The sequence below is a fragment of the Ambystoma mexicanum genome, chromosome 4p (genome assembly GCF_040938575.1).
Source record: "Ambystoma mexicanum isolate Mex_15411 chromosome 4p, UKY_AmexF1_1, whole genome shotgun sequence".
Taxonomy (NCBI): domain Eukaryota; kingdom Metazoa; phylum Chordata; class Amphibia; order Caudata; family Ambystomatidae; genus Ambystoma; species Ambystoma mexicanum.
Window position 1 is genome coordinate 471,827,495 of NC_090927.1, and position 12,439 is coordinate 471,839,933.

Consider the following 12,439-nt stretch of genomic DNA (forward strand, 5'->3'; position numbering starts at 1 on the left):
TCTCAATGTCACTGGTGCCTGTATGAATATGCATCAATATGTTCAGTAGATCTTCCAGAAAAAGCCAGCTCCTAAGCTTACTTCAAAACTTCTAACAGTTCACCATGAAAAGAGAAGGACAGATTGATGCACACTGCAAAAATGAGAGCCAGATCTTTTGGTAAAGTGAACTGCAATAAGGCATCAATCGTAAAGCCATTAATTGTGGTGCCAATTCCTTTTCTAAAGCCAGTCTCATTTTTAGACAGCCGCCCTGTTGAAGTTGCCCAATCTTCCAGGACTCGGAGAACCAATGAGGCAAGTAACTTACCATCTGCATCAACTTTTTTTATAAGGATATCACTGAACCTTAAGAACAATATGTGAACCATATATCAGGTACAATCTTAAAAACATAATTACTTACCCGGCTCGGGCAATGGGCTCTTGAGGTAGATGATTTAGCTATTATTAATCTGATGTCATCAATATCATGGAGTAAAGCCCAATTCGCCCATGGTCCATTTTTTTTATATTGATTGGAAGGTGCCTTATATAAATCAGTATATTATTTTTCCCCAAATATGCTTAAGTATGGGATTTGTACGGTTTCTTGGGAATAGTCCAGGTTTCGAATCAATGACCAAAAATTACATGATTGCTTCTTGAAAATTTCTCTAAGCATGGATTTGCCATTGTTTTGTAACAAAATGCAGTGATGCCCTTTGAGATAGTTATTGTAGATTTGACTTAAGTCTTGCACTCTTTCATTCTTCGTGTTCGCAGACAAGTTTAACTAGTTTACAATTTTTATATTTATTCTAAGTTCCTTTTTCCTGTTGTATGCATTTTCAAGTAATCTATGTGTTCTCTTTTTGCCCTTAGTGTGTTTAATCAGTCATTTCTTAATTTGAATCTCAATGAAGACTGGAACACTCTCCAATTCAAATATTCAGTTTTTTTCCTCCATAGTAGTTAATTCGATAGTGAGGTAGAAGTTATTAAATACTTGGGAGACATTTATGTTACATTTGTTTGTTGTAGTTGGTCACCAAGATATCGTATTTCTCTTTCAATGAACACGTAGATTAGTTGATTCTGGTATTTCCCTTTGCGTCACAGTAATATTAAATCTTGCTATTATCGCACTGTGATCACCAAGAGGTGTCTTGTTTGTTTCTAAGTCATTACATTAATCAAATAGTGCATTTGAAGCAAAAGCATATAAGTCAAGATGCCATTGTGCTATGTATTCTTTCTCAGAGTATCACTTGGAAAATTCTCATTTAACACATATATGCTGCTGAAATATTTACTAATTTCCCAGGATCTATAGTCAATTTATGTGCCCCTCCCTTCAGTACCATCACAAACAAAACGGGCTAGAATTTAACATGTTCCCCTTTAGAGTATACTTGCATTCAGTTATTGTATTTCTCCTAAACATGATACTTGCATAAACCGGCCTTTCGGCTGTCTAACAGACAGGTGGGAACCCTATTAAGGATTGGCTCCATTCACCCCCTCAGTAACAGTTGAGCATCAATCAGTAAGATGGGGTCAGCTTCTATGATCCCTCTAAGCTGTGCGCATGCCCAGCTTCCCTCTGGGTGGCACTCAGAAGAGCATTAATAGCGCACATAGCCAATGTCCACCTTTTAGAGAATTTACATGGCACAAGCCACATGCCATTTACTTTCTCTATTAAGAAAACTAAATTATACTAGTTACGATATTTCAGTATCACCCTGTTTATATTATACCCACTACACAAGGATGACTTTCCAAACCTAATTATTTGCCATCTAAGAATATTGGTTTAGGCACATTCCCTGCTCAACCTCTTACTTTATCACGGCGATCATTATCCTGTAAGGGAAGAGCAGCTTTGCAATATCATTTGCTTGGCCTACAAATAATTCTAGGCATGGGATTATTCCAGGCGCAATTTATGCATTGTTGCGATTAGTCTGTCTGGCAAATAACATATCATGTCTGAATTCTTTTCCAGCAAAATGAGTTAAAAGCGATATTTATTCTTTGTAACACAAACGAGTGCTTTTTCCCAATACCATAAAACACGTTCTCGATTGCTTCCGAGCAGGGTTTGCTGCTCGATAAATGAATAATCACAACTTAAACTCATTGTTTCTAATGAACATACAATGTTTTATTTTGGCATAAATATCTTTCTCTATACAGGGGTACTTTTTTTAGATTCTTTATCAGATCTTGAATGCTTGTATTGGGTTATGACTTCTCTTAGAACTGCATATGAAACATTTGATTATTTTAACAAATATATTAAGAAATAGTGCTATGAAATGCACCTTTTATATGAATTTGGAAATAATTGCACAGATTGGGAAGAGGAAATTCCCTTTCACACTCTTCTCAGAAAAGATAGCCCACTAACTTTGCATGCTCACAAAGTTACATATCTTGTAAGTCAGATGCGCACATGCAAGATAATGTCTGCATGAAAACAAACCATTTCCACACTTCGAGAAAAATAATTAGAGGGATCATTGCAGGAGAGAGGTGCAAATAGTTTCTCTTAAGGCATATTGATGGGAAAAATTGTACCCAACCAGGTCCCTCAATGAGGCAAAAGGTCCTGTGTGTGGCAAAGGATGCATAGTGTCATCCAATATTACATGTGTCAAAGGTACTGTATTACTGTGTTTTACATCATTGCTTTACCGCAAGGTCTCAACTGCAAACGTCTATCCAAATTGGGAAGTGCATCATTGTAAAATGTCCCCCTCAGTTAACAGTCCTATGAATAATGACCAGTAAAGTCCTCTGTTACACTGGGCTTATAAGTCTGAACTATTACAAAATGAAATTGCATGTGTGCCTTTAACTGATCTTGACTGACCTAAAATCAACAGCTGTACTCGCAAGAAAGTGTGTAAGAAAACATTCCAAGACACAGGAAATGCTCACAGTTTACAGTTTCCTACCTTATTACAGAGTGAATATCACTCTATCATGGCTGGTGCAATAACCTGAAGAAACATGATGTATTGCTTTTTATGCATTATACAGTAGCTGAATGTCACATGACCCCCCTACAAATACCGCCAAGGCTCTAGCAAAGAGCTTGCTCTCTTTAACCAAAGATACATTGTTCTGCAGAGTTCATGAAAGAGTAATCTAGGCTCTTTTGAGGCAGGACACTCTGCCACCTATGGTCTTTTCTAGTTAACCAACAGGGCATTATGTAATTGAGTTATAATAGACCTTTTCAACTAATAATGAAATTAAATGTAATGTCTTACCAAAAGTTCAGATGTTCCCAGCACATCTAAAGTCAGGGATTGGATTCTTGAATAGTGAACCCCAAGCTCTCTGTGAATTCCAGAACACTCAATACAAGTCAAAATTCCCAGATTTGTAGAAAGCCATGTAGGCTCTAGAAAATAAACAACAAAGTTAAATGGCAAATTCATCATTCATGGTATACTGCAATATTTAACCCATGGCATGGAAACCTTTCAAAACTTTCTCCCAAATCAACTTTACTGGAATTGAACAACTTGTGCTTGATAAAGATGTGCATGACAAATCATTTTCACAGAAACATGACATTTTTCACCACTATTTTTCCCCTTTTCTACATGGAACGCTAACTGGCTTTAGATGCAATGATTATTTATTGAGTGGCCCATACGATATGATAAGCAATTAATAACACGCCTGTGCCCACGTGTTTCTAGGCGCGACAAGAGAAGGGATGGAAGACAGAAGGAGGACAAGATAAACGGTCTTAGTTGGCCTTGTGTCATTCAGATCGTGCAAGTGCAATAACGAGAAGAGCGAGGGGAAAGGGAGGGGGGGTAAGTGCAAGGGAGAGGGGAAAACAGGGCAGCAATGCTCTGAGTAAGTGCGGCGAGGGCAGCGCAACTCTGCGTAGTGCAAGGAGAACAAGTGACTATAGGGTTACAGTTACAGCACCTAAGTGCGTGGTAGGCCTGGAGGCAGTGCAATGGTGACCCAGTCAGACTGAGGGAAGCCAAGCAATTAGTCGGCACAGCATACAAGTAGGTCAGCAGGGGAGGGAGAGAGAGAGAAAGAGGAGAAAAGGAACGTTTTTAGCTGCTTTCAGAACTTCAGGTGATCCGGCTCAAGGGGCAGGGAGGTCATTCCAGAGGGGGCACCTGCAGAGGAGCGAGATCTACCCTCCACTCTGCCTGGAAATGCACCTAACACTTAGAGAGTTGGCGGTAGCTGAGCGAAGGGCTCCAGAAGGAATGTATTTTGGAAGGGAGAATTGGATATAGAGCAGGCCCTGGCCCCAGAAAGCCTTGTGGACAATGCAAAGCGACTTGAACTTGATCCTTACAGCCACCGGGAGCCAGTGGAGAGATTTGAGAGTAGCAGAAGTCAGACTGAGAAAGAGGCTGTTGCAGTAGTCCAGCCTAGAGATAACCAGGGCTCTAGAGACAGAGCTTCTGGTGAAATAAGAGTCCCTTTAAGGAGCTGCAGCTGATAGTGGGACTTCTTGGTGACGTCCGAGATGTGAGGAGAGAAAGAGAGCAAAGTCGAGTATGACGCCACAGTTTTTTTGCCTTGCAGCAAGGCGAAGGAAGAGGGCCCAAGGCGAGTGGCCAGAGAGAGAGAGGGAAAGCAGGGGGCAGGGGTCCCAATGAGAAGGATCTCCATCTTGCTGGCCTTGAGGCAGAGATGTTTGGAGGCGCACCAATCCTGAATCACACATAGACAGTCAGGAATGAGCGAGAGTGGAGAGGAGCCTGAAGGAAAGCTGAGTCATCCACATAAAACACTGAAAGTTAGAGGTGAAGGTAGAGATCAGGTGGGCCAAAAAGGCCAAGTAGAGGTTGAAATATCAGGGTGAGAAGTTAGAGCACTGGGGAATGTCACAGGTAGAGAGAGGTGGCAGAGAGAAAGGGACCAAGTTGGACCAGGCAGGGGCGGTCCAAGAGGAAGGAGGTCAGCCACTCCAGGGACTGATCCGTGATGCCCAGGTTCTCACAGTGTGAATTGATCAGGATGGCATGGTTGACTGTGTCGAAAGCAGAGGAAAGATCACATAGGATGAGGATAGTAGGAATTCTGGAATCAAGGTTAGAGAGCAGATCTTCACAGGTGTTCAGGAGAGCAGTTTCCATGACTGATGGTCATGGAGACAACCAATAGATTCAGTGTGAAGAGTAGGCTGGGAGATGGCCAGCTTTTCCAAGAGTTTGCACTGGAAAGGGGTGATGGAGATTGGGCAATAGTTTGCCGGGCAGTAGGATTGCCAGACGGCTTCTTGAAGGGGGGGTGCACAAGGGAGTGCTTAAGGGGAGAGGGGAAAGTTCCAGTGGCGAAAGAGTGATTACAGAAATTGGCGAAGGCTGGAGCGAGGGTTTCAATATGGTCCTTGATGGTCCTGGAGGAGCAGGGGAGCACCAGTTTGGACGACACTTTCATAGATCAGACTTGTCTAGAAACCTCATTGGATGTTGTCAGAGAGAAAAAGGAGAAAGGAGGAGGAGAGGAAGAGATGGCCAAAGGGGGCTGGGAGAGGAAGAGTAGATAGAGGACAGGATGTACTGAGGTTTAGCACAGAAGTGAGAGGTCAGAGCCATACAGAGGGCCTGGGAGGGAACAGGCGAAGTAGAGACTGCAACAGGATCAGCCAGTTCCCTGCAGATTTTAAAGAGTTTGGCCGTGTTAGAGGCCGCAGTGACGCTGGTTTGAATGTGTGCTCTCTTCTTGGGCAGGACAGAGTCTGTATTGCCTTTGGAGCAGGCGGCAGACCAGTTCAGAGGAATTGCTGGAAGCACTCCACTTCCTCTCAACCACCCTGCACTTGCATTTCAGGCCGGCGAGGTCGGAATCATACCAAAAGTTGGACTTGGAGGTAGGTTTCAGCTGGATTCTCATGACAGGGGCAAGGATGTCCAGGGTGTTGGAAATAGAAAAATGCAGCTTAGAAAGGGCTGTGTCAGGGAGTGAGTCAGCAGCAGGAGTAGGAGCAGCAGAGAAAGTAGAGGCAAAGGCATCCACTGACACACGCTTCATGGACCGAATGACCGAGAAGGTAGGTGGCAGTGCTGGGGGAAGGGGGTTTTCCTGGGGGATAGAGAGTTTCAGATGAGGGAGTAGAAAGTGGTCAGTCCAAGAGAGAGGAGTGATGAGAGGGTTAAAGAGGGGGATGTCTGAGGTGATGAGAAGATCCAAAGTATGTCAAGCAGAGTGTGTCGGGCCAGGCGGTAGAATGGAAAGAGAGAGTGTTGAAGAGGTTGCAGAAAAGCCCAGAGGAGGGATTGGGTGTTGAGATCTCCGAGAAGGAGAATTTCTGAAGTAGAGGCAAGGCGAAAAGCAGAGAGGTCACCGCATTCAGAGAGGAAGAGGGTGCCTGGCCAGGTGGCCTGTAAACGGTGGCCACAGTTAGAGGCCAGGAGAGATAGAGAGCCTGCAGACCAGGCATTCAAAGGAGGACTAGGGCTGCATAGGGATGACAGAGGCCAGGACCCACTCCGGAAAGATCAGGGCTACTCCACCTCCAGGACAGTTGGTTCAGAGACGATTTTGTAGCCCACAGGGAGGAGAGTGTCAATACTCATGACAGAATTGGCCGTAAACCATGTCTCAGTGAGAGCAAGGACATCTAGGATGAGTTCTTCTGGGAGGTTAAAGAAGTCAGAGTAGTGTTTGACAGCAGAACGAGAGTTGAGAGTAGCGACGTGGAGCAGGTTGCCACATTTGAAAGACTATGAAGATAGCAGTCGGAGATGAATAAAGGTGTGGCACTTGATCAGACCCTCCAGAAGTAATTTGCAAGTGGAGAACAAAATAAATAGAAAAACACTCCACACATTAGCACGGTTTCCAAAAATACGCTTAAATGCAAAATTTTAATGTTTTGTGATGGATGACCAAATCCTAACAGAGAAAAGCTCCAGTAACATTCCTAGTTCTCAACTGTGGTGGCTAGATCTATTGGGATGCAGCTCCCATAGAGTACCTTATCCATGTTGTGATAATCTATTTACAGTCTATTTTTAAAAATATGCATGCATTTTACCTGAAGCTCCACAGTCACAGCATACATCGTTTCCACTCATTCTTTGGACATCCGATATAATTTCTTTTGTCAGCTCCTGAACAATATTATTTTCTCCTGTGGTATGATCTCCTTTAAATGCATTGTTCAGTGCTTCTTCTTTGCTGTTTTGTAGCACAGACATCCATCTAAAATATAGATGCAATAGGTTCTATATATTGAAACGTACTTGCTTCCCAATTACCTTTTATTAGCATTTTTTAAACAACCAAACTTCTTTCAATATATGGTCCCCCCAATCTCCCCTCCACTGCCCCCCCCCTGATCCATGAAATGTCCTTGCTGTTGTCCTTTCCAACAAGGCATTCGGTTTCAAAGTTGAAGTCCCTTTAGCCATCTCTTATGAAGTCCCCCTTTATGTCTCTGCCTCTGAGTGAGTCCTTCATGGGTCGCTCTCACCTTGCGGATCGATTATTCCCAGCAGACCCATAGCCCTGGGGCACCAGGCGCAGCGTGCTCCGTTCTTTAGATATCTCGGTAGGTTTGATCAGTCTGTGCTGAACCTTAAGTGTTCGCCTTGAATCAAGTATGTCGGCCACTCCATAGCCACAATTGACCACATTTTTGCAATCCATTCGTGTTCTTGTGGAGGGTCTTTTGATTTCCATTTGCGCGCCAGCACCAGTGCTGCAGATATCATCACTATGAAATAAAGTTTACGGCTCGGCTTGGATGTATGCTTTCTAGAACCCCATTTAGTCCTATCAATTCTAGGCACCTGTTCCCGCCCGACGTGATTCCCAGGACCTGGCCTATTGCCTCATCTATTCCTTTCCAGTACCAATCTATTTTTGGGCATTCCCACCAGATGTGGGCCCAGGTGCCTCCCCCCCCCGCACTCCCTCCAGCAGTAACGCAAGGTCTGTGGGTACATTCTATGTAGCCTGACCACAGTTAAGTACCACTGAAGCATCGGCTTCATCCAAGTCTCTCTGATTTGGAGCAATCTGGTTAGTTTGGGGATTTGCTGCCATAGATTCTTCCACTCCGCCTCCCCTATTGTGCACCCTGTGTCAGATTCCCATCTTTTCATAGATGTTCTAATCGCAGGGGCTTCTCCCTCCTTAATGTGTTTGTATATGGATGCCACTCCCCTGTCTCCCGGGTCTGTATTAAGATATTTCTGAAAGGGGGTGAGCGGGCGGGTCCCTGCTTGCTTCATAGTGGGTATAAGAGCCAGTGCCTCAGCTGAGCTGGACATAGCTGAACCTCTGTTTTTCCACCAGATCGAAGTTTTGCACTGCTCAAATAATTTGACCTGGTCTCTGGTGAACATGTCTCTTACCATATGACATCCCCCTTGTTGCCAGGCTTCAAAAGTGGACGTTTTATGTCCTGGGGTAATTTTGCGGGTTGTCCAAGAGGGGCGTCTATGGGGAGGGGTAGGTAGTAATGTGCGACCTTGTAACTGCGTGGTCCCACGCATCCCATAACGTCAAAACTATTTGGCTACTATACATTTGGGGGGCTCTATCTGATCTCGGTTTCCACAGCATTCCCTCTAGGTTCCCTCCCACTACTGCCTTCTCCCTTGGCCTCCATATCTTCTCCCGGTCATCCCTTTGCCAGTCCCTGATGACTCGTTTGTGCGACAATGTAATACGTCCTGAAGTCTGGCTCCCCCAACCCCCTGCGTGTTCTCATTAGCTTTGTGGCTACTCTGGTGTATTTGCCTCCAGACAAATTGCTTTGTGATTTTTTTGGAGAGATCTGAAGAAGGCGGGTGGAATGCCTATCAGGATTGCCGTAAAATAGTAAAGCAGTTGCGGCAAGACCACAATCTTTAGGGCATTGAGGCGTCTTAGCCATTGTTATGGTTAGTAGACACCAGTCGATCATTTTGGACTTAATTTTCTCCAAGAGGGGTGGGTAGTTTGCTTGGTAGAGTTCTCCCACCGTTTTGGTCAGTTGTATCCCTAGATACTTTATGGTTTTGTCGACCCATCTGTATTTATAGGCCCCTCTTAGATCCTGCTCTGCTTTTTTAGGTAGGGTGAGGCTGAGAATTTCGGATTTGTTTGTGTTGACTTTTAATCCTGCCACATGTCCGAAGCGGTTGAGTTCCCCGCCCTCAGAGAGGTGTCCGGTTGGGTCAATGTCAAAAGCAAGACGTCCGCGAAAGCGGCAACTTTATGGGTGTTCCCGGCATCCCCTTTATATCCTCGCTTCATCTTATTGCTGCCAGAAATGGCTCCAAATGTAGTGCATGTAGCAGGGGAGACGAGGGGCAGCTCTGCTTTGTGCCCCTCTTGACTGGGACCGGTTCTGAAATCTGTCCGTTTATTGCTAGCCGGAGGAGCGGGTGTTGGTAGTTGGCCATGACCCAGCCCAAGTATTTGGGGCCAAAGCCCATCTTGGTCATGCTGGCAAAACAGAAATCCCCACTCTACCCTGTCAAAAGCTTTTTCAGCATTGATTGCCAGCAGAAGGGCGGGAATCTCTCTTTTTTGAGCCTTCTTCATTAGGTGTGCTATCCTTCTTACATTGTCTCCAGTTTGTCTGCCTCTGATAAAACCTGATTGATAGGGTTCTACTAGTTTAGGGAGGATCCTGTTGAGCCTGGCTGCTAGGATGTTGGTGTGTATTTTCACGTCAACATTTATAAACGCTATAGGGCGATAGAACCCACAGTCCGTCGGGTCTTTGCCTTTCTTGTGTATTAGTATTATTTTCGCCTCCTCCATTGATTTGGGAAGAACCTTAGTTGTTCCAATGGGGTTGAATAGATTTGTGAAGTCAGGAATCAGGGCTTCTTTATGTGTTTTGTAGAATTGTGCTACGTAACCATCTGGGCCCAGGGCTTTATTAGTTTGCAGGGAGTTTATTGCCATCCTGACCTCATCTCATGTGATCTCCACTACCAGGTTTTCCCTCTCATCGGAGATACTTTGTAACTCTATCTTGTCTAAGTAGGCTTCCTGGCTTGTGAGTGACAGTTTATTAGAGCTGTATAATTTGGTATAGAATTGGACAAACTCCCTTTCTTTGTCTTTGTTGCTGGTACTCGTCAAGCTGCATCAACTTTAATTTTCAATATTGTTTTCTCCCTTTCTTCTTTCCTCAGCATTCTAGCTAGGAGGCGGTCAGATTTATTAGCCTTGATGTAATATTTTTGCCTGAGGCGCAAAGGTTTCGTTCCGCTGCCCTATTCTGTATGAGATCTAGCTGCCTTCTAACTGCCCTGTATTCTCTTTGGATGGCTGCGGACTGTTTCGAGCACATCCTTGCTATTATGCTTTTCAGTCTACTCTCTAGTTGACCTTCCTCCAGCCTCAGCTCCCTGTCCCTTCTCGCCTTTATTGCTATAATTGTCCCTCTTACTGTGGCTTTGAGGGCGTCCCACCATATCTGTGGTGTAGTGTCATCCCAATTGTTATGGACGGTGAACGCCTCCACTTCCTCTTCTATTTCACGGACGAGCATTACATCTTTAAAGAGCAGGGCCGGGTATCGCCACCTCCGCAGGCCTGGTGGGCCACGTATTCCGTTTAAGGAAAGGGTCATTGGTGTGTGATCCGAGAGCGTGATTGCCCCTAGTGGGATGTCATTTGCTTTGCCTATCAGGGCTTTGGAGATACATACGTAATCGATTTGTGAGTGTGATCGATGTGCATGTGAGTAAAAGGTGTACCCCTCTGTGTTCCCCTGTAGTTCCCTCCATACGTCCACTATGGCCAGATCCTGGGTCTTCCTCCTGAGGTCCCCTGAGGGCCACACCAGTGGCCCTGGGGTGTCATGCTCCTATCTTTAGTAGGGTCACAGGCCATATTGAAATCCCCTGTTAGTATGATGCGAGTCCTGGCGAATTTCTCCAGGCGGGTGAGGGTTTTTTGAATAAAGGCATCCTGAACTATACTTGGTGCGTAGAGCGTCGCTACCGTGTATGTCTCACCCGTGCCCTCCAATGCCACCGCCGGGTACCTCCCCTGGTCATCCTTCTGCTTCCCTTTGATTGTCAGGTCCAATCCGTCTTTCAGGGCTATCAGTACTCCCCCTTTTTTGCTAGATTGTGTGGCCTGAAGGATTCTTGAGTATCCCCATAACTTTATCCCATATGTGTCCCGGGTCTGTATGTGGGTCTCTTGTAGTGTCACTATATGCGGTTGTTCCCTTCTTAGGAATCTCTCCACCTTGTTTCTTTTAATCTGCAAGTTTAACCTGTTGACGTTTAATGATAGGAGCCTCAATTGTTCAGTGTTAGCCATTTGTTTATCTCTTATTTAGAACCCTCCGCCCAGTGGCCCCAGCGACTCCAGCCCCCCGCCCACTAGGTTTTTGAGCTGTCTGCCATGGACTCTCCCTTCAAGTCTACTGCCCCCGGATCTTCCCCTTTCCCTTCCCCCTACCCCCTCCCTGGTGCCCCATCCCCCCCTGCATTCTCCTTTCCTTCCTGGGTGAGTTCAGCTGGCCCTCGGCCCCTCCCGTTTTGGGTTGACGAGAGCTGAGCACTAAGGCATACCCAGTCTTCACCCATGTGGGATCTCCTGTTCCCATTCCAAGTTCCCATCCCTCCCCTCTGCCCGCTGTCAGATTTCTCAATTTTCAATGTTATCTGAAGCACTGAACTTATCTTGTCTTAGCGAGTGCCCTCCCCGGGTACGCTGCGACGTCGTGGCTGTTCCTCCGGGGTTTGGTTTCAGTTGGTGCTTTCAGGCGAGGTTTTCTGTCACAGCTTTCTTCGGGTCATTCCTGGATATGGGGTAGTGTTCCCCCTTCTTTGGCAGTTTGGTCCTCACCGTGGATCATTCCCATGGTTTGCAAGCATTGGGTTGGGTGGTTGATGAGGGGCTCATTGTAGGAAGATCTTCCAAACCCAGCAGGGCTATCCCTTGGTTACAGGTCGTGACTTTGTGTTGGCTGCCCTGCCAGTTAAAGCTCAGACCGAATGGGTGGTTCAATCTGTAGCAGATCTGTTGGGTTCTCAAATGTGCCAAAATCGAACCCATTCGCCGCCTTTTAATGAGGGTTATTTTTTGTGCAAGGTCTTGGTACAAAAATATTTCTGCGCCATTGTAGGTAATGTGCTCCGCTTTCCCGGCCTTCTCTAGTATTCGCTCTTTGATCCCGTAGCTATGGAAGGCCACCAGGACGTCATTCGGTCTCGCCCCCGGATCGAGCCGGCGCGGGCCCACCATGTGGATCCTATCGAATCGCAGATCTGCTCCTGAGTCCGAGTCAAGGAAGTCGCTAAAGATGCTTTTGAGAGTTTGTGTTAGGTCCTGGTCTTGTATGTCCTCTGGTAGGGATTTGACCCATATATTGGCTCTCCTGGACCTATTCTCCAAGTCCTCGGCTTGAAGATCTAAGTTTTGGGTGGCCACAGCCAGAGTTTCCAGAAGGGTGTCGGCTTTTCTTGCATCCTCGGTCAGTTCCTGTATGGCT

General features: G+C 45.7%; 1 protein-coding gene across 3 annotated transcripts in view; it reads right to left on the minus strand.

Moving 5' to 3' along the window:
• ASAP2 (ArfGAP with SH3 domain, ankyrin repeat and PH domain 2) overlaps positions 1 to 12,439 on the minus strand; it is a 2,176,645-nt gene that overhangs the window by 1,039,178 nt on the left and 1,125,028 nt on the right. For all 3 annotated transcript variants that reach the window (XM_069606005.1, XM_069606004.1, XM_069606003.1), the window contains exons 14-15: positions 7,019 to 7,185; positions 3,264 to 3,397 (exon numbers count right to left, since the gene is read on the minus strand). In XM_069606005.1, the coding sequence (XP_069462106.1) occupies positions 3,264 to 3,397; positions 7,019 to 7,185 (301 nt within the window). The remainder of the gene's footprint in view (positions 1 to 3,263; positions 3,398 to 7,018; positions 7,186 to 12,439) is intronic.